Source organism: Lonchura striata, chromosome 22 (genome assembly GCF_046129695.1).
Source record: "Lonchura striata isolate bLonStr1 chromosome 22, bLonStr1.mat, whole genome shotgun sequence".
NCBI classification, from domain to species: Eukaryota; Metazoa; Chordata; class Aves; order Passeriformes; family Estrildidae; genus Lonchura; species Lonchura striata.
Genome location: NC_134624.1, coordinates 5285591 through 5306049, shown reverse-complemented (window position 1 = coordinate 5306049; position 20459 = coordinate 5285591). Strand labels below are relative to the sequence as shown.

General features: G+C 59.4%; 2 protein-coding genes across 3 annotated transcripts; one reads left to right on the top strand and one right to left on the bottom strand.

Annotated features, from left to right (window-relative positions):
- Positions 1-3443: 3443 nt before the first annotated feature.
- Positions 3444-4320, bottom strand: TMEM203 (transmembrane protein 203). Its single transcript, XM_021533731.3, has one exon. The coding sequence runs from the start codon at positions 4084-4086 to the stop codon at positions 3676-3678; it is 411 nt and encodes a 136-aa protein (XP_021389406.1). The 5' UTR covers positions 4087-4320; the 3' UTR covers positions 3444-3675.
- Positions 4321-4466: 146 nt separating this feature from the next.
- NDOR1 (NADPH dependent diflavin oxidoreductase 1) lies at positions 4467-19158 on the top strand. 2 transcript variants are annotated; one of them, XM_021533683.3, is made up of 15 exons: positions 4467-4524; positions 6132-6266; positions 6811-6888; positions 7167-7264; positions 7972-8070; positions 8647-8748; positions 9234-9440; positions 9740-9861; positions 10777-10997; positions 11361-11468; positions 12126-12240; positions 13079-13225; positions 13736-13854; positions 16204-16298; positions 18954-19158. In XM_021533683.3, the coding sequence occupies exons 2-15, from the start codon at positions 6132-6134 to the stop codon at positions 19096-19098; spliced, it is 1791 nt and encodes a 596-aa protein (XP_021389358.3). In that variant the 5' UTR covers positions 4467-4524; the 3' UTR covers positions 19099-19158. The 2 variants fall into 2 exon arrangements, with proteins under 2 accessions (XP_021389358.3, XP_021389359.2); XM_021533684.2 differs by lacking the exon at positions 6132-6266.
- The last annotated feature ends 1301 nt before the right edge of the window (positions 19159-20459 follow it).

Genomic DNA, 20459 nt, shown 5'->3' with positions numbered 1-20459 from the left:
ACATGTGGCACTGCCACTGGCTGTGTGCACCCAGAGCTGACCAAAACCTCCAGCTCCAAACTCAAACACAGGATAAGCAGCTCTTCACTTTTCCTGTCCCTTTTTGTAGTAAAGAAACAGCCCCAGAGGTTTTGTTGAGGGGCTGTTCCCCCTTGCCCATGCTGGCCCCATGGGCAGCTCTGCAGCTCTGCCAGGTGATGCTGTGCTGGCTGGGCTCTGGCAGGAGCACAAGGATCTGTGTGGAAGGACACAGTTCCAGCTGCCTTAGCTGAGTCAGACGGGGCAATGCTGGGAAGGAAACGCTGTGCAGGGGAGCCCTCATTGCCCTGATCCTCCCCAGCAAGGCCCCGCAACACCCTGGCTCTGTGCTACATCCAGCCCTCAATTTTCTTCAGACACTCCTGCCCAAAGGGGTGTCTCTGCTAAATTCGGGGTCTCAGGGTGATGTGGTGACCTGGAAGGGCCATGGGGTGCATGGCTCCCAGGGGCAGCTGCTCTCAGCTGGCTCCCCTCAGGTCCTTGGGCACATCACCCCAGCCCTGTTTGGCTTCAGGGCTGTGCTCTGCTGAGAGTGAAATGTGCTATTTGCTCCTAATTGAGAAAGGGATCGAGTGTCTCATCCTGACTTCTGATAGACAAATCTGCTGTGGGGAAATGTGGCCAGAGTACACACACACCCCTGTTTGATCTGCTTTTGGCATGTATTTATTTGCCTGTGGCCCTTGCAATGACTCTGGCACCCAGCAGGGAGTTGCCAGGCTGGTGTGGGGACTCGGCGGGGCTCTGGGCCAGACACCACTGCCAGGCTGACGGCTGTTTGTGAAATGACATCACCTCCACTGCCAACACCTTCCTGCTGCCTTCCGAAAGGAAAGCACCTTGACTCAAGCTTAAAAAAGGGAGTCTCATTTCCCAGAACTCAGTTTCTGCTCCGTAAGGTCACCCCAGTCCCAGGGTGGGGAGGTGCAGGCGGTGGCTCTGAGCATGTCCCATGCCTCCAGGAGTGCTGCTCCACTTGCTCTTGCCCCATGTTCCTCTGCCAGACGTTCTCTGGGTCTTGCTGGGATTTGTCCCAGCAGAGACCAGCTCCAGCCCTCCCCTCCACTCTGATTCCAGCAGGACTGGAGGAGTCTGGGCCATTTGAAGCTTCCCTGTCCTCAGGCACTGCCCATGGCAAGCTGCAGGGAGGGATGGAGGTCCCTTGGGCCACCCATTCCCAGATGGCTTTTGGGAGCCCCTTTGCCCCTCTGGAGGCCCAGGCCATGCTGGAGCCCTGTCCTCTGCTGCTGGGAGACTGTCTGGGCTGTGGCAGGCAGGCTGTGCTCCGGGCATGGACGCAGCAGCACTGGCTGCTCTCCTGCAGTGTACCCCTCCCCAGGTTCAGATGGCTCTCCAGGGGCTGCTCCCGTCCCTGCAGGAGCTGGGACACACGGAGGAAGGTGGCAGCTGGGGCTGCTACTGCCCCTGTGCCACAGGAATGCTGCTTTGGCACCTGGGCTGGGCTGTGCAGAGGCTCCTTCCCCAGCAGCCCAGGGTGCAGAGGGGCTTGGGGTGGCATCTGCAGCAGCAGCCCTGGGAGCTGCACCTCCCTCCCAGGGCATCCACATGGGCAGACCAGCAGGGCACTCCCCTGCTGCTGGGCTCGGGAAAGGACCTGCTGGCAGCAGCACCCACCCCACCGGCCACAGCAACGAGAATAAACCCAGAGGTGACATTTTCACCTTTGCCAGGGCGCTCTGCAGGCGGGGAGAGTGCTGGCTGGAGCTTGAGCAGTCACCAGCCCAGGCCAGGCACCTGGATGCTCACACTGGGCAGGGAATGGGGTCAGGGTCCCCCAAGCTGTGTCAGAGTGGGGAGGCTCCAGCAGGATTTCTCCATGGGGGATGCTCCCAGAAAGAATTCTGTGTGTCCACAGGCTGGTGTGCCAGCACTAATGCCCCAGCAGGGTTTGCTCCAGGACCTGGTGGCCCTGGGCACAGCAGGTGACTCCTCTGCACCAAGCATGAGTCCTGAGAAGGGACACAGGGTGGTCCTGGCTGCGAGACCATGCCCCCACCCCAGCACCCCCACCAGGGCAGCACAGCCAGAGCTGCTGTTCTGTGTTGTGTCACCCCTGTGTCCCCACACACCCCAGGGAAGCCGCCTTACCTCGGAGGAGCAGAGCTGGGACACGCTGACCACTGGTTTGTCCCCGAGGCAGCAGCAAAGCACTGGCAAAGGCACCGGCAGGTGAGGCGGGTGGCACAGCGACGTGGCACACGGGGAGATGTCCCCCTGTCTCTGACACCACCCCGGTGTCAGGGCTGGAGCTGGTTTGGGACTCACGGTGCAGGCAGCCCCAGCAGGCTGTGTGCCATGCAGCAAGGCTGAGGGATGTGGTCATCTGTTTGATCTTCTTTGGGGCTGATGAGCCCCTTCCTGAGTTTATTAATTAGCTGGTGCCTGGGGGCTGTGGGAGTGGCCAAAGGCACCGTGGGTCCCCAAGGCCACTCGGTGCGTGTTCCCTCCTGACTCAGAGGCTTTGCTGCCTGTCCTGCTCCTCTCCTGTCCTCACCTGCTGGGCTCCAGCTCCCCAGCGCTGCAGCACACCCCGACCCCACACAGCTGCCACCCCACGCCCCCCCAGCCCCACAGCAGTGACCCCGTGGCTGCTGCTGGCACCCCTCCTGTGACAGAACAGCCCTGGCTGTGCGCTCGGGGTCACCGGGGGCAGGTGGCACAACCAGGCAAGAGGGGGATGAGCTCACACTGGGGGTGTGAGCAGGTGGCTGCCACCTCCCAGGTGACGTGTCCTTGGCTCAGGGGAGCCACTGAGAGGCCCCAAGGGGAGCACCTGGAGCAAGTGACAGCACGCCCTGGGAGATTGCATCCTAATGGGAAACAGGAGCTGAAGAGGCAGGTCGGTGCCACCTCAGGCTGTGCAAGAATCACAGAACCTCCTGAGCTGGAGGGACCCAGAGGGATCATCAGTGCAGCTCCTGGCCCTGCAGAGACAACCCCACCCTGGCATCCCGGTGACACTGGCACTTCACACACTGGTCTGCACTTCCACAGGGAATACTGAATTCCTCCTGTTCTCTGGGGGGGCTGGGGGCTGGTTACTGTAGATCCCCTGGTACAGCCCAGACCCCTGCACGCTCCTGCCTCCCCACACCCCCATTTCTGAATGTAGGAAATGGAGTGAAACACAAAGAAAAATCATATTCCTGTTCAAAAATACACAAATCAGTGATCTCAACCTGACCTCACAAACCCCCAGCAGAGCACTGAAGGTATGAAGTGCTCGGGGAAGTGAGGGGACAGATGGAAATCCATGAGCCAGCTGCAGGGCAGGGCAGGGGTCTGGGCTGTACCAGGGGATCTACAGCAACCACCCGCCCTCCAGGCAGCAGTCTGAGGTACAACTGTTTTATAGGCAAAAAGAATCTCAGAAATAAACCTAATCCTTCAATGCATTTTTATTCTAAAATAAAATAACTGTCATGCCCAGCCGCTCTCGCAGGACAGGACAAGGAGCTGAGGGGGCACAAACAGGGATGTGCAGCTTTTGGAGAAACGTGATGCTCTGCACCACAGCGGCGAGCTGGGGCACTGCCCCTGTCCCCGCCCGTCACCTGCCCCTCCGCACGGCGACAGCGACCGCAGCGGCCCCGGGCCCGGCCCCCGGGCCGGGGCTCAGTTCACGCGGCAGGCCCGGATCATGAGCAGCTGGAGCAGGATGAAGACGGGCGACATGATGAGCCCGTACCACAGCTCCCGCGTGTGCTCCACCAGCTTCTGGCACAGCAGCATCTCGAACACGAACTTGAGGCTGAGGATGGTGAGGATCCAGAAGAGCCGCAGCACCGCCAGGCGCTTCTCGCCGTCCTGGAACAGCCGCACGGACACGATGGTGGTGAAGTAGGTGCTGAGCCCGTCGGCGGCGAAGAAGGGCACGAACACGATCCACCAGGAGAGCGCGGCGGCCGCGCCGTCCACCTTGAGCACGAGCAGCACGGAGAAGGCGAGCAGGGCCAGCCCGTGCAGGAACAGCTCGAACGTGGCGAAACCGAGCCACTGCACGAGCTCGCGCAGGGAGAACAGCATCGTCCGGGGCTACGGCACCGGCCCGGCACCGGCACCGGCACGGGGACAGGCACGGCAGCGGCACGGGCACCGGCACGGGCACGGCACCGGCACCGGCACAAGTCCCTAGTCGGGCACCGGCCCCACACCGGCACCGACAGCGGCACGGGCACAAGTCCCCAGCCCGGCACCAGCCCCACACCGGCACAGGCACCGGCACAAGTCACTGACCTGACCCAGCCCGGCCCGGCCCGGCCCGGCCCGGCCCGGCACCGGCACCAGGCCCGGCCCGGCCCGCCGGCGCGGGGCGATGGCGTCACGGTGAGAGGCGACGGACGGATGATGTCATCAGGCGGGGACACAGTGAGCGGGGGCTCCCAGCGCCTCAGCCTCGCCGATGACGTCAGCGGGAGCTGTCGCGCGGCGGTGACGTCAGAGGCGGCATGGAGCCGGTCCGCGGTGAGTCCCGCAGCGCGGCCGGGCCGGGCCGGGCCGGGGCTGCTCTCCGGCAGGGGAGGGTTCCCGGGAGCCTGAGGGGGCTCCAGGAGAGCTGGAGAGGGACTGGGGACAGGGGATGGAGGGACAGGACACAGGGAATGGCTCCCACTGCCAGAGGGCAGGGATGGATGGGAGATTGGGAATTGGGAATTGTTCCCTGGGAGGGTGTGAGGCCCTGGCACAGGTGCCCAGAGCAGCTGTGGCTGCCCCTGGATCCCTGGCAGTGCCCAAGGCCAGGCTGGACAGGGCTGGGAGCAGCCTGGGACAGTGGGAGGTGTCCCTGCCATGGCAGGGGTGGAATGAGCTGGGCTTCGAGGTCCTTTCTAACCCAAACCAGTCAGTGATTCTGCGATTTTATTTTTTATTATTAAGATTTAATTTAATACTATTCTGTGGGCACATGGTGGTGGCAGCCGTTTGCAGCTCAGACAGAGCTGCATTCCCTCCGGGCTGGGCCCTTGCTCTGTCAGTCTGGCCGAGAGCTCCGTGTGCTCTCTTTGTCTGTGCTGAGCCTCCAGGCTCTGCCCCAGCCCCCTCAGGGGAGGGAGGATTCCCAGGGCACACGGGAAGGTTACACCAGGACTGGGGAACAGGCAGTCCCAGAGCTGTGCTCAGCCTGTGCTGGCGAGGGCAGTTCAGCGGGGCGGGATGTGGATTTTAGTCCCTCCCTGGCCTGGCAGTGGGGACGAGGAGCACAGTAGCGTCCCTGCTTATTGTATGGGCTGGGACATGGGATCACACCCTCAGTGCTGCACAGGGGTGGGAAGAGAGCCTGGGAGCCTTGGCCCCACAGCTGAATGCCACCCCTGTGGCCCACTCTTGGCCACCCCTGTGCTGGCTGCATGCTGTGTCAGCCCCGGGATCAGTGCTGCTGGGCCCGGGCAGCTGCAGCCCTGACTCCCTTCCTCTCCTGCCCTCTGTAGGAATCCAGAGCTTCCCTCTGGCTGTCCTGGCAGGCCTGGGACCCTGGCAGGGGTCAGGAACCCCCTGGACACAGCCCCCAGAGACACTGTCTGTGATCTCTGTCCATGGAAAAGAGTTTTCAATCTTACAGGATGAATTATAACCCCTGAGTGTTTGATATAAGCAATAATTAAGTGTGGCACGGGTGCAAAAGTAAAATTTTAGGATTCTAGATTAGGGGTCCAAAGGAGGCAAGACGGAGGAAATTGGGTGTGTCTTGTCCTTTTTCTCCTTCTTCATGCCCTCCATGTTTCACTGTGGTGTTGGCATTTTTCTGTTGGTTCAGGCTGGGGACACACTGTCCAATGTAGGTGACAGATATTGGCACGTTATTGTAAATCCAGCCCAGGGAGTTTCTGGTATTGAATGTTTGTCACATCCCACTGAGGGCAGAGCCCCACACGCTGCCCTGCAGGACAGAGCTGGGCAGGGCAGCAGAACATGTGAGAGATAAACAGAATAAACAACCTGGAAACCAGCACAGACCAATTATGGCTTCTGCTTTGGCAGTGGGGCTGACAGACAGAGACTTTCTACAATCTCAGAATCATCAATACCTCAGATTCTGACACCCTCTGCTGACCTCCTGCTCTTGTCTCCTGCAGATGGCAGAACGGGGACTCCTGGTGCTTTTTGGCAGCCAGACTGGGACAGCTCAGGACACGGCCGAGAGGGTTGGGAGAGAAGCCCAGCGCCGGCACCTGCGCTGCCGGGTGCAGGCCCTGGACAGCTGTGACGTGGTGAGTGGGACACTCACTGCTCCGGGCACTGCCCTGCTCCAGCCCCATGGGCACCAACACCTCCCACAGCACTACGGAATCGTGGAACAAGCTGAGTTGGAAGGAACCCATCAGGATCATTGAGTCAGCTCCTGGCCTGCCCAGGACACCCCAACAATCCCACCCTGTCCCTGAGAGTGTTGTCCAAACACTGTTGAACTCAGATAGGCTTGGTGCTGGTTGCTCCAAGCCTTCCCCTGCCTGGGCTTGGACACTTCCAGGCATCCAGGGGCACCCACAGTTTCTCTGGGCAACCTGTGCCAGAACCTGGTCACTCTCACTGGGAAGAATTTCTGACTTAAACCTGACCCCCTTCAGTTTATGGACATTCCCCCTTGTCCCCAGTCCCTCTCCAGCTCTCCTGGAGCCCCTTCAGGCCCTGGAAGGGCTCTGAGCTCTCCCTGGAGCCTTCTTTTCCCCAGGCTGAACACCCCGAGCTGTCCCAGCCTGGCTCCAGAGCACTTTGGAGGCTGCTGACCTGACTGTGCCATGTTTGTACCCACAGGCCAACCTCATCCACGAGCCCTTGGTGGTGTTTGTGTGTGCAACCACCGGCCAGGGAGACCCACCTGACAACATGAAGGTAAGATGTGCTTCTGTCCTGTTGCTTTTATGTTCCTGCTGCAGAGCTGTCTCTCCTGAAGCAGCTCGAGCAGGGGTTGTTCTTGCTGGGGCAGCTTTGCAGCAGCATCACTCACATCCCAGGGAGCAGGAGCAGGGGCACTTCTGCTGAAAGCCATGCTCCCCACTCTGCTAGGATGCAGGAGGCCCCAGCGGGTGGGTGGGTGAGCAGGGATGCAGGGCCAGGCAGGCAGGAGGGTGCCTGACAGCAGCAGGACTGGCCAGCTGTGTCTGTCCTAGATGTTCTGGCGGTTCCTGTTCCGGAAGAACCTCCCTGCCAGCTCCCTGTGCCAGCTGGACTACGCTGTGCTGGGCCTCGGGGACTCCTCCTACCCCAAGTAAGCAGCTCTGCAGCCCCTGGGCAGCTGCTCCTCACAGCTCTGACTGCACTAGAGAGCAGAGTGGCTGGAGAGCCAAGGGGGTAAGGGGAGACAGAGTCTGATTCTGGAGCAGCAGCCCAGACAAAATGTAACTCCCACCAGCCTTAAAAATCCTTGCCCTACTGTGTCCCTCCTCACCCCCAGGAATTAGGCATCTGCCCTTTTCTTTCCTCCCAACCTCACCAAGGATTCTTTGCTGCAAAGGGTCAGACATAATGTGTCAGTCTTTTATCACAGCTATGGGCCAAGGCAACAGGGGACATCAAACAGAGGTGGCAGCCAGCCACGTTGGTCCCAGGTCTCTCCCAGAAGGTTGTTCTGTGTGCCTCAAAGAGTTCTAGTGGGGAGGATGGGTGTGCCTGGGCTCTGTGGGGCAGTGGGGGGCTGGAGGGAAGGAAATGTTCTATGGCCTAGGGCACAAGCTGCCCTGAAAAGAAGCTGGACCTCCCCTTGTCCCATCTTGGGGATGGGCAGAGCCTGTGAGGGCCAGCAATTGGCACTTAGCTGGGTCTGTGAACTGGCATAGACCGGGCAGGGCATGGGCCAGGTCACAGTGCTGGCTCTGCCTGTGTGCTGCTCTGGTGGCCCTAGCAGCATGTGCTGGTGCTGTGGCAGTGCCTGCTGCACTGCTGCAGCAGCCCTGCCCTGTGTTATTCTCTGCTCAGGTTTAATTTCATCGCAAAGAAGCTGCACAAACGGCTGCTTCAGCTCGGGGGCAGCCCGCTGCTGCCAGTGGCCTTGGGAGATGACCAGCATGACCTGGGGTAAGAGCCCAGAGGAGGGTTGGCAGGGGGGCCCTGGGATGCCCTGCAGCTCTGTCCTGGGGCTGATGGCAGGGCTGTGTGCTGCTCCCACCTTGGGGCTGCTCCAGCTCTCTAGGAATGTGCTGATCTCTGCTCATAATCCTCCTGTGCCAGGACCTGGGCTACCTGCTTCTCCAGGGTGTCCCATGGCCCCCAGAATGTGGCCATGACCCCTGGCTCAGTCCCAGACCTGTTCAGAGCAGGGCATGGCTGTGTCACACAGCCCTGTACCTGTGGGCATTGCAGCATCCTCAGCTGTGCTCACCTAGCACGGGGCAAAGGCTGTGGATGGTTCAGGGACAGTGACCCCAGTGACTCAGTGCTGCTCAGGACTGGAGATCCTGTTCAGGTGTTAGTGGTTGGGTCCTGGAGAGCAGATGAGTGTGTAGAGTGGCCGAGATATGTTTCTTCCCAGACCTGAAGTTGGAAGGGAATGGCCTGGGGTGACTGTGGGAATTATTGTTGGGCATGTGCAGGGGTAGCAGGGCTTGATCCTGAAGAGATGATATTGCTGCAGCCCGAATTTCCCACTTGCAGGCCAGATGCAGTGGTTGATCCCTGGCTCGTGGCCTTGTGGGACAAGATCCTTGCCTTGTATCCTCTCCCTCCTGGCCTTGAGATCATCAGTCCCGACGTGCGGTGAGTGCAGAGGGTGGGCAGGGACTGCTGGGGCTGGCTCTGCTTCCTCAGCTGTTCTCCAGAGTAGAGATGTGCTCTGCTTGGAGCAGGAGCACTTCCCACTGGTGTCCCTAGTGTCCCTTGTGCTTTGGCCACAGGTGGCCCATCTCTCTCTGGATGGGTGTCTCCTTTTCCCCTGGGGGGTGTGACAGCTGCCCCAGACAGGTTCTGCCCATCTTACTGTCCTGATGTGCCTCTGGTCCTGGCAGAGTGTGTGTGCCCAGCCAGCTCCCCCTACATGCTCTGAAGCCTTTGGGATCTCCTTCTGGCAGTCTCCATTGCATTCCCTTACACAGGCCAGCTCCAGGGGACAGGGGCAATGGCTGGTGGATGCAGTGGGACACTCTAGGCCTCTCCCTGCCTCTCGTCTTGTGGCAGCAGAGGAGCTGTGGCATGGCGGTAACCCTGCTGCATTGCATTGCATTGCATTGCTCTCATCCCCACAGCCTGCCCCCCAAATACACCCTGCACTACCTGCCTGAGGACTCCCCACACCCCGAGAGTGACCTGCTCCAGCCGGCGGCTCCCCAGGCTGCTCCCTGCGAGCTGCATCCCTTCGCTGCCCGCGTGGTGTCCAACCAGAGGGTCACAGCACAGTCCCATTTCCAGGATGTCCGGCTCATTGAGTTTGACATCGCGGGCTCAGGGATCACGTGAGCATTTTCCTGACTCCTCCAAGCTCTGTTGGGACCAGGTGTCCTGGAGCCTGCCCTCCTTTTCTGCTGCCCTTCCTCATTGATGTCTGAGGCTGCAGTCTTGTGGTCATGGTCCCTGCTGCAAGCCCCCATCCATGGCGTGGGGGTCCTGCCCATGGGCCAGCTCCCTTTGCCTGTTGGAGCAGTTGGTGGCGCTGGGAATTTGCCCCCCTGGTGTGGGTGCTGGTCGGGGTGGCCGTGCTGTGCCTGTGGCTCTGCCCCGTGGCTGTGCTTGGCAGCACTCTCTGCATCCCCAGGTTCAGGGCAGGGGATGTGGCGATGATCCAGCCCCAGAACTGCCCTGAAGATGTGCAGCAGTTCTGCCAGCTGCTGCGCTTGGAGCCACACAGACGCTTTGTGCTGGAGCCCACGGAGCCTGGTAGGTCCTGCCTGCTGCTCCTTCCCCTTCCTGTGAGACAGGGCATCCCCCGAGCTCTGGCCCAGCCTGGAGCTCTGCTCTTCCTTTGCTGTAGACCTGGTTGGGAATGTTGGATGGATACAGGACATCTGCCTGTCCTTCCCTCCAGTGCTGTGTGTGTGGATCCTGTGCAGGGCCTGTGTGACTGGAGGAATCCAGCAGTGCCAGACTCCACCTGAGCCTTGTGCCTTGGCAGCCCCAGCACAGAGTGGGGAGGATCCTGCAGCCTCCTCAGCCCCAAGCCCAAACTGGGAATCTTGTGCTTCCTTGCATGAGATATGCAGGTCTCCCCACTCTGCCAGTGCCCCAGGGACTTTCTGAGGGGCTCCTGCAGCCATAAACCAGCACAAGCAACCAGATAAACTCCTTGGAGGCCCCCCAGAGCTCTTGGTGCCTGCATGGAACAGGGAGCGTTTTTCTCCTGGCTCCTGAGCGCCCATTCTTCCTCTTAACTTCCCTGTGTCTGTCCATGGTGTAATTTCTGCCCGGCAGACAAACCCAGGAGAAATTCAGGCTGTTCCTCACACCACTGGGAGAGACGTGGGAGACACGGATAGGCCTGCCACATGACACTGCTGGTCATTTCCTCTGCATTGTGTGCATGCAGCGTGGGAGTCATGTGGATAAGGCATTATCCCAAAGCACCTGCCAAAAGTGAGGGACGGTTGAACACTGCAGACTTCCTCTGTTGCAAACTTGTGGGCTTGAAAAGCAAACTGGGGAGAGCAGGGACCAGAGGCCCACAGTGGGAGCAGGGAAGGGTGGAGTTGGCTCCAGTAGCACGTGTGGTGCTGCAGGCAGCAGGGCTGCCCTGCTCTGGGGACAGCAGGTGGGCAGGTGTTGGCCCTGAGCTGTCCCCGCTGCCTTGCCTTGCAGGCACGTCCCTCCCTCCCCTCCTGCCACAGCCCTGCAGCATCCAGTACCTGGTGACACACTACCTGGACATCTCCTGTGTGCCACGGCGCTCCTTCTTCGAGCTCCTGGCCTACTTCTCCACAAATGAGCTGGAGCGGGAGAAGCTGCAGGAGTTCAGCTCGGCACAGGGCCAGGAGGAGCTGTACAGCTACTGCAACCGGCCCCGCAGGACCACGCTGGAGGTGGGGCTGCAGCAGGGCAGAGCTGCCCCGGGAGGGCTGGGCTGGGGCTGGAGGCACCCAGGACATGATCAGCCATCATTTCTTGGCTGAGGAGTTTAATCTACTTCACCCACTTTCTGAAGACTCCATGGATTTCCAGCATGGTTAAGACTAGCTCTAGATCCTCTTGGGCTCTCGGGTGGGCTCTGTGCTGCTCTGGGGGGCACAGGGCAATGGGCCGGGGTGGTTGGTGCTGAGAGGTGCCCTGCGTGGTGCCCGTGGCCGAGGGCAGCATGGCACAGCTGTATGGGACAGCCTCTGGCACCCTGAGGGCAGGCAGGCTGCCTTCTGGGGTCACCAGGCCTCACCCTCTTGCCTTTGCAGGTCTTGTGGGATTTCCCTCACGCCACGTGTTCCATCCCAGCTGATTACCTGCTCGACCTCATCCCTCGCATCAGACCCCGTGCCTTCTCCATTGCCTCCTCCATGCTGGTAAGAGCTCAGCCCTTCTGGCCTCATTTCAGAGTCTGAACAGATGGTCTGGCAGGGCCTGCACGGACTGGGTGCAGATGTCCCCTGGAGCCTCCACAGCCCACCCGAATCCCTGCTCTGTGCTGAGCCTGCAGCAGCCTGATGTGCTGGATGCAAACTTGAGGTCTGGGCCAGCCTTCAGATTAGGAGACTTGCTCTCCTGCACACAGTGTCTGCAAGTTCCAGGACTGTCCCCACATACCTCATAGGTCTGGTGTTGCTGTCCCTGGGAGCAGTGGGATGTGGAATATCCTGGGAGCTGGGCGGGGGGGAATGCTGCTCCCTGTCCTGCCAGGAGGTGGCAGCGGGACCGGCCCGGCTGCCTGCGGACTCAGCCCTTGCACAGCTGGATTTGTCCTCCACGGGAGCCTCTTGGGTTGTACAGTCACCATCACTGTTGGCAGCTGTGCACAGCGTTCCTGTAGCAGTGGTTCCCAGGAAAACCCCCTTCCCCACTGGAAAGGTTTTGAACAAGGGTATGCTTCATTGTAAGTGGCCGTGCCAGACTAGGATGCGTGTTGCAGGCAGTCTGGTGGGAGCTGGGCACAGGCTGTGTCCCTGAGGGAGGGGAGGTGTCCTGTCTGTGAGGAGCTGTGCTCATGGCTCTGTGTGACACAGGCCCATCCCGAGCGGATGCAGATCCTCGTGGCCGTGGTGCGGTACAAGACACGGCTCAGCAAACCCCGCCGTGGGCTCTGCTCCACCTGGCTGGCCTCTCTCAACCCAGAGCAGGGTAAGTGCTTGGACTCTGTGACAATCCTGAGTGCTTCCCACAGCACCCAGTGCTCGTCCCTTGGGCTTGCAGTCAAGCTGTGTGGGTGCTGACCATGTGCAGAAGCTGCCTGGCTGGAGCACCAGCTCCATGGGGAACACACTGGCTTGGCAGGATGGTCCTGCTGTCCTTCCTCATTGCTCCATCCTCATCAGAGCACGCTGTGCCTCTCCAGCTTACCCTGACCTCCTGGGTTTCCTAGCTACTTGACCTTGCTATCCACTGTGGGCTGCTCCTGGTGTCCTGGAACTGGTAGCATTCTGACTGCTGGGCACCTCCAGTCCCATAGCCACAGCTCTGGGAAGGCTGGTCCCTTCTTTCACAGAATCACAGAAAAAGCTGAGTTGGAAGGGACCCATAAAGATCATCCAGTGAAGCCCTTGGCCCTGCAGAGACACCCCAACAATCCCACCCTGTACATCCCTGAGAGCCTTGTCCAAGTGCTCCTGGAGCTCTGGCAGCCTTGGGGCCTCCCTTACATCCAGCCAGGTTGGGATCTCTGCTTGCCTCTATCACTGTCTTCCCTGGCAGAGGCTGTGTGAGGAGAGGGCTGTCCTGCAGCCTGTGTGCTGGGGGGCTCTTGCCTTGCTCTGTTCTTCACTCAGCTTCTTGCAGAGGCAGTGCTGAGACAGCTGAAGTGCTTTTCACACACCCAGTGTGCCCTCAGTGCCAGGGGGTGATGAGCTAGCTCTGTCTGTCTTTGGAGCACCCTGGAAGAGCTGGGTGCTCACTCACCCTCCACAGGCAGGCACAGGGCACAGGTGGTAGAGCAATGCTTGTCAGTCTCTCTGTTTCACAGGTGATGTCCGGGTGCCTCTTTGGGTGAAGACTGGAGGAATGAAGTTCCCAGCTGACCCTGCCACCCCTGTGATCATGATTGGCCCTGGCACAGGGGTGGCACCTTTCCGAGCAGCGATACAGGAGCGGGTGGCACTGGGATGTAGAGGTGAGGGGTGGTCCTGGGAGGCACTCAGGATGCCCCTTGCACAGACAGGTCTGTGTCAGCAGACAGAAGGATGGACTGGGGGCTCATGAGGGTTCCACCAGGTCAGGCTTTGCTGTGTTGTGCAGAAGCAGGCTGAGCTCTGGGGCAGGTGAGGCCCAGAGCCTTGCCTTGTGGTTATTCACAGGCTGTGCTGCAGGGCAGCTCCTTGGGTTGGGTCAGGCTCTTTAGAGGCTCTTTCTTGGCTCTCTGAGAGTGAACACGTGTTAGTGAGCTCAGCTGCTTCTGCAGCTTGTCCCATCCTCATTCCCTTGGCTCAGGGAACAGGCAGCCCTGGGGGACATTGTCTGCCCTCCTTTTTCAGCAGACAGGGGCCTCTGGTTGCCACAGGTCAGTTGTTTTCCTGCTCCCTTCAGTCTCATGGCTCTGCAGGCCAGGGCTGTCAGGCAGGCAGCACCAGCAGTGCCCAGCACTGGGTGCTCCCAGCACAGCCCTGGTGCTCTGCTCCCACAGGGAACTGTCTGTTCTTCGGCTGCCGACACCAGTCCAAGGACTTCTACTGCCAGACGGAGTGGGAAGAGCTGGTGACAAAGGGCTTCCTGACACTCTTCACCGCCTTCTCCAGGGACCAGGTTAGTGCCCAGAAGAGGAGGGTGAGTACAAAAGCATCTCAGGCAGCACTGATGGGACACTGCCAGTGTGTCTGTCCCCTGTACCTGTTGGCATGAGTGGCGAGGGATCTGGTGAGGTGGCACAGTGAGCACCTCACTTCCCCACACACCTCAGTGCTGGCTGAGATCCCCTCCTGCTCTGCAGGGACGTGTCTGGCTAAGTTGAGCTGGAAAGGTTGCTGGGACAAAGCTGGAGAGCGGCAGAGCAGATAAGGCATTAACCAGCTTTGTTTGGCTGGACCACGTGAGTGATAAAAGGCTCCCAAGCCTCCCAGAGGGTTACCAGGCTTCTTGGTTAAGACGTAGTACCTCTCCTCACAGTCTCCCTCTGAGCCCTGGCTGAAGCTGAGGAGCTTGGCCTCTGTGCCAGCTCTCTCTGAGTGCCAGATATATGGAGAGAAACTCCCCATGGGTATGAGCACACCTACAACTCAGCCCCTCACTTTGCTCCCTGCATTCCCAGGCAGTGTCTCTGCTGGGCAGCCCTCATCCTGCCTTGGGCCTGCAGTGCTGCCAGAGAGGCTCCCTGAGTTGGGGATCCGTTTCACTGCCTTCCTCTGTCCCTTGATGGCACTGAAAGCTCAGCCTGGCTTTGGAACAGAGATGTGATAAAAAGGGAATGGCAATCTCTCAGTAGCTCAGCTGCACCAGCTCCAGCCCTTTCTCCTGCCTGTGTGCATGTGTTGATATGAATTCAGTGTCTTTTATCCACTCACTTGTGAGGCAGGAGCTGGGTGCTTCTGTGAAGGCTTTTCAAGTCTGTGATGAGCAGGAGCAGCACTGCAGAGAGGTGTTGAATGACCAGTGAAGGGGCATCTACTGTGCTCTGAATCTGGAGAGCAGCCAGAGCCATCTTCTGCTCTTGCTGACTGTTGAGGGACGAGACTTCCATTGGAGTGTCCCCTCTCTCCTGCTCCACAGGCTAAAGCAGCTTGTCACCAGTCCTCTGTCTCCAAGGCAGAGTGGGAGCACAGCCAGGTGAGATGAGCCACATTGGGCTCATTGTGCCTTTGGGTTCAGGAGATACCACAGCCTTTAGCTCATCAAAAAGTTTGTTGTCAAGGACTCTGGTGAGGGCTGGGATGCTCCACAGCTGAGCAAAGTTTTACTCTCCTCTCTAAAGTCCCTTTTGCAGTTACCCCTGTCCCAGCATCCACAGTGCAGACTGGTTCCAGGCGAACGTGGATGCCCTGAGACATTGTGACTCCAGTGTGTCACTGGTTTCAAGGTCCTTAGGTGATGTCCTCAGAGCCCAGCCTGGCTGGCAGGGCCTCTGGCAGCACTGAGCTCGTTCCTGTTGATGAAGCTGAGGCTGCTGGTGAGGGCACTGCCCGGTCAGAGCTGTGCCCAGGCCAAGCTGGCACTCCAGGGCCATTAGCCAGTGGACCTGTGGGACCCACAGTGACCAGCTCCTGGGACAGCCCAGGCTGGAGCTGCTTAGGGCTGTTCCCACACACATCTCCAGCCTGCAGGACCTGAGCACAGCGAGAGCTGTCCTGCCTTTGGAGAGGGGGGTGTGGGGAGGAGGCTGTGCCCATGCTCAGCTCACCACTGAGCAGAATTGGGCGTGGGGGGACACCCAGCACAGGGCCTGGCCTTCATCACAGTGTCACCTTTGTCACGGGAGCCCTCTAGGCCAGCAGTGAGTTCAGGCACGTTGGCAATGGTGTTCTCTTGGGTAGGAGCCAGGGCTGTAGGCAGTTGCTTGGATTCTTGAAGTCTTGTGGATTAACCCTTCGGGAACTCTGCTTGACTGGGCTGTACTGTGCCCAGAGCCAGTCTTCATCCAGTCCCTAAGCACAGTGGAGGGGCCAGGACTGGGACTGAGGCTGTCCCTCCAGGCTTTCTGCCCTTCCAAGCTGTTTCAGGTCTCCAGCAGTCAGGGGTGCAGGGAAGGGTCTCTGTCCTGTAGCAGACTTGGCACAGAGGGGCCACAGAGCCTCTTCTGCCCAGGCTGGGAGAAGAGAGAAGAGGGCAGAAGGAAACCCTCACAGGGCCTCTCAAGGTCATGGCTCTGAGCAGTGGACACCCAAAAGATTTGGAGGGCTGCTTGGGGCCCAGTGTTCCCCACTGAAGCTCCTGCTGCTGCACCAAATTCCCAGCAGCTCATCCCAGTGCAGATATCAGGTGTGGAGTTCTTCTCCACATTGGTCATGGGGAAGTCATCAATCCAGCTGCTTCTCCCAGTGCCTCCAGTTCCAAGGGGCTGTGCTGCCTTGAGCTCCTGCAAACAGCCCCTGAGAACAGTCCTGAGAGGAGGAGCTGGGGCTGCTCCAGAGCTGGTGGGCTCAGTGCCTTGTTTCCCTGCAGGAGGAGAAGGTTTATGTCCAGCACCGCATCCGGGAGAACAGGAAGCTGGTGTGGGAGCTGCTGAGCAGTGAGAATGCTCATGTCTACCTGGCTGGGTGAGTGAGAGGTCTCTGTGGAGGGCTTGGGGCAGCAGGGCTGCACATTTCTGCTTCTTCACCCACCTGGAGGCATTTCCTTGGCTCAACCCCCTGTTGCAGAGGGGCAGCTCATTCCTCCTCTCTGTATGTCCTGCTCCAAGAGCCCTGGGCTGAGACAGACATTTCTCACCTACCCCATGCTCCCATTAGGAGGGGCCCAGCTGGAACTGGTAAAGCTTCTCCAGCCAATGGCACCTGCCCAGCCCTCCCCCTTGCCAGCCTCTGACTCACAGCACATCCACACAGAGGAGAGGCCTGGCCCCTGCACCGCCCTCTCCTCCAGCAGTGCTTGGTGAAACTGGAGAAAAGGCTTGTGTGGCACCTGTGGCCACTTGTGTGGGCAGGACCCCCAGCAGTGCTGGGGCTCAGGAGCAGCTTTGGGAGCCTTGGCACATTCTCTGGCTCTTTGCACCCAAAGCTGCCTCCCGGGGCAGGGATGAGCCCTGCTGCACCACAGCCACTGGCCTTGGACAGCACAGTCCCTCTCCAGGTGCTTGTCTAGGGCTGGTTGCACATCTGGAGCTGCTGGCCAGAAGGGGGGTCTGGCCTTTGGGGTCAGAGCGTCGGCAGCTCTGTGTCCTGCACTGCAGGGAGAGGCTGCTCCCCGTGCCCAGGACGAGGCCTGGGAAATGCTCTGGGCTCCTGGAGCCGGGCAGAGCCTGCCCGTGGCGTTGGTTGTGCCCCCTGTGACCTGGGCCTGGGCCTGTCTGTCAACAGGAGCAGCAATTGCAGGAGGTTCTTTCCTGCCTGACCTCCAGGAGGGCAGGAACTGCCCTGGTGCCTTGCAGGGCAGGACTGGCCTCGCTGCATTCCTGGGAGAAGGAGATTGTTGTTTACTTCCTGGGCAGTGGAGGCCAGGCCACCCCACTCCATCCTTCACTGCTGCAGCACGGGGCTTCCTGGAGCCTTACCCCAAACTGGGCATCCCTGCCCCCAGGTCTGGGGTTTGGAGCACTTGAGACTTGGGGTTGTGCCCAAATGCTGAGACTGTTGAGCTATGGGGTCATGGCTTTATTTTCTCATTCCATTCTCTTTCCTACTTTTTGGTGCTGATGGAGATCCCCAAAAAGGATCAGTTTCCTGGAAAGAGCAGGGCCTGCACAGCTGTCCCCATGGCAAATTTTGTGTGGCCATGAGGATGTATTTTGGGCATCAGGGTTGCCCTGAGACTCCTCTTGTGGGGGCTTTGTCCCTGGAGTGGGGTGTCCTTGAGCCCCCATCAGGCAGGTGGGATCCCAGAGCCTTGGGATCCCTGTACAAGTGACACTGTGCTGATTGAAGAGGACACTGTTCCTCCTTTCCTCAATGGCCCAAACCCTGTAGAAAGGCTTCCAGGATCACCATGTCCCCCCTGGCCCACAGATGGAGCTGTCAGTGGGGTGCCAGGCAGGAAAGTGCAGGTGGGTGATCCTGTTTTCCCCCCAAATTCAGTCTCAGCCAGACTGGGAGAAAGCTGGGGGAAGTGAGTCCTGATCTGTGTGACCCTGAGCAGCAGCCCTGGGCCATGGGACACTTGTGTCTGCCCTGCCTTCCCTTCTCAGGCCAGGTGGGCTCTGGGAAGCCAGGCCTGCATCTGCTCTAGGATTGTTCCTACCTTGTCTCACTCGGGGGCAAAAAGATTGAAAATGTCTTTTCTGGGAAAAAAATAGCTATTTGACATGTTTTCCATCAGAAAGCCCAGCTCCATTATCTTGTACTTGCATATCAGTGCCTGACTCAGAAACAATGCAACTCATCCAAAAAAAGAAGACCTCCTTTCTGGGTATTTTGGGATGCTAATCAGCTTCAAACGCAAGTCAGAATTCTGCCTTGTTCTTGGGAAACAGCAAGGACGTTGCCAGATGCTTGTGCCAAGTGGAGCAGGCTGGGAAAATTTTTATTAGATTTTTTTTTTTGTCGCACAGGCAGTTCATCAAATGAAATTCTCTCCAGGAAAAAAAGTCAGAATTTCTGATTTCCCATAAGAAATAATTGTGTTTGAAAGTGCTGAGTTCTCTTTGGGTATTTTCTACACAGGGGCTCAATGTTTGCTCCAGTATTTCTCTGATTTTGATGCGTGAACTGGCATTGGTTCCAAATGTCACTATCAAACCAATCATTCTGGATTTCTTGAGAGCAGGCAGCAGCACGTAACGAGCAGCTGCTTCTGCCCAGCTGAGGATCAGACATGTTTGACATTGAGTGATTCCAGAGATGAAAGGACAGTTTCCTGCCCTCCTGCAGATAAATTCCAACCTGTGCATGTTGCCTGTGTCTCTCTAATGAGGATGCTGGTAAATGCAGCTGTGTGGGGCTGGTGTTTGGGCTCCTGACCTGTGATGCTCCATCCCTGGGCTCTGGGGCCCGTGGCCGTGTTTTTGCCTGCACACGCCTGTGCCGAGGAGCTCTGTGGATAACGGCCCTTCTCTCGAGGGAGTGGTAGGAGCTGCCTCTCCAGCCTGTCATTTACCCTGTGCCAGGCAGCCTTTGGCAGGATGAGGCAGGTTCCCACTGCCCCGTGGTGGGCTCGGCCACAGGGGCTGCTGGTTCCTGATCCCAGAGCACTGGGGCTGCTGCTCTGCCCCCCTCTCTGTGCTCCTGCTCGCCCTCCATTGTGTCCTGCTGTCTCCCCAGGAATGCCAAGCAGATGCCAGCAGCAGTGGCCGAGGCCTTGCAGTCAGTGTTGCAGCTGGAGGGTGGCCTGTCCCCCTCGGAAGCAGAGGAGCATTTAACAGCCCTGGAACGGTCCCGGCGCTTCCAGTCTGAAACCTGGTCATGAGCCTACCTCCCTGCCTCCCCCTCCTCACAGACTGCCTGAATAAATGAGCCAGCAAAGGGATCTGCCTCTGGCATCTTTCTTGGGCTGGGATTACCCCAGCCAGGATAGGTGTGGACTTACCCAACCAGCCCCTCCCTGACAGCAGCAGGGCCATGGCAGTGGAGGGACCCCATCTCCTGGGGGGTTTGGCTCCTTGTGTCCACACCCCACCAGAGCAGGGGCCAGAGGTCTCTTGGGGGTTCTGCTGGTTGGCTTTGGTGTGGAACTGATCTGCCCCGCATGCCCCAGCCCTGGGGGTCTCTGTGTGGGGTGGGTGACACCCAAGGCCATTGCTGGAGCCGTGGCAGTGGCAGTGACCACTGTTTGTGGCAGGGCCAGAGGAAGGGAAGTATTGCATGGGATCTCTCCACCCTGGCATTACTCAGCAGTGCTTGCTGCATGAGGAGGCTGCCTGGACAGACCTGTTCCCCCTGCTTCTTGTGACCAAGGCCAGTAGGGAGGAAGCTTCAATGCCTCTCTCTGCTGCTGGTTTGTCATCCTGAGACTGCTGAGGCCTGAGCTCCAAATTCCTGCTGAGCTATCCCCTTCTCCGAGTGCCTGCTCAGCTGCATCTCTCCTCCACCCTATCCTGGGAGCTGCTTCCAGCCCTTTCCCTGCAGCCTCAAGGCTGGGCACCCTCCTGGCCCTGCCTGTGCCCCAGTGGGACCAGTGCCACCATCTTCCTCCCCCAGTTCAGGGAACTGGGTGCCACTGTGTAAATAGCAATTAGGACCCAGGGCATGAATCAGCAGGGACATTCCCTGGAAGCAGGCTGGGACAGGAAGGGACAGCAGTGCCATGCCATGCCTGTGACCCAGCCACCCTCCCATGGTTGACTCGTGGGGTCTTGCAGGGATGAGGAGTGCCTGGGGCATTGCTCGTGCTGTGGCACTGCAGTGCAGGGGAACAGGGTGATCTGGGGGCTCCCCACCCCACTGCTTTGCTCTGAGCAGTTCTTGCACTTGCAGACCCTAGCTGGGCTGTGTCCCCATGTGCCAGGGACAGTGGGGCCAGTGCAGAGCTGCTGCGTGGCAGTCATCACCCTGGTGCCACCATCCCCTCATCTGGGCACTGTCCTGGTGGGAAACCTGGAAGGAAACTTCCAGGGCCTGCAAGCTCCTTGTGGGACATAACAAGGAGAGGTGGCCCTGCACAGGCACCAGTGTGGGGGACAGGGAGTTGGACTGGGGCAGCACAGGGTCTGTTCTGGGGGCTGTCCCAGGATAGTGCAGGGTCTGTGCTGGGGGCTGTCCCAGGATAGTGCAGAGGGCTGTACTGGGGTCTGAGCTGGGGCACTGCACTGGTGCAGCACAGGGCCATGC

Excerpts from the sequence above, each read along its gene's own strand:
- NDOR1 (XM_021533683.3), top strand. The coding sequence starts at position 6,132 with ATGGCAGAACGGGGACTCCTGGTGCTTTTTGGCAGCCAGACTGGGACA. Across the intron at positions 6,267-6,810 it reads CCCTGGACAGCTGTGACGTG|GCCAACCTCATCCACGAGCC; the intron begins GTGAGTGGGACA and ends TTGTACCCACAG. Across the intron at positions 16,299-18,953 it reads GCTCATGTCTACCTGGCTGG|GAATGCCAAGCAGATGCCAG; the intron begins GTGAGTGAGAGG and ends CTGTCTCCCCAG.
- TMEM203 (XM_021533731.3), bottom strand. The coding sequence starts at position 4,086 with ATGCTGTTCTCCCTGCGCGAGCTCGTGCAGTGGCTCGGTTTCGCCACG.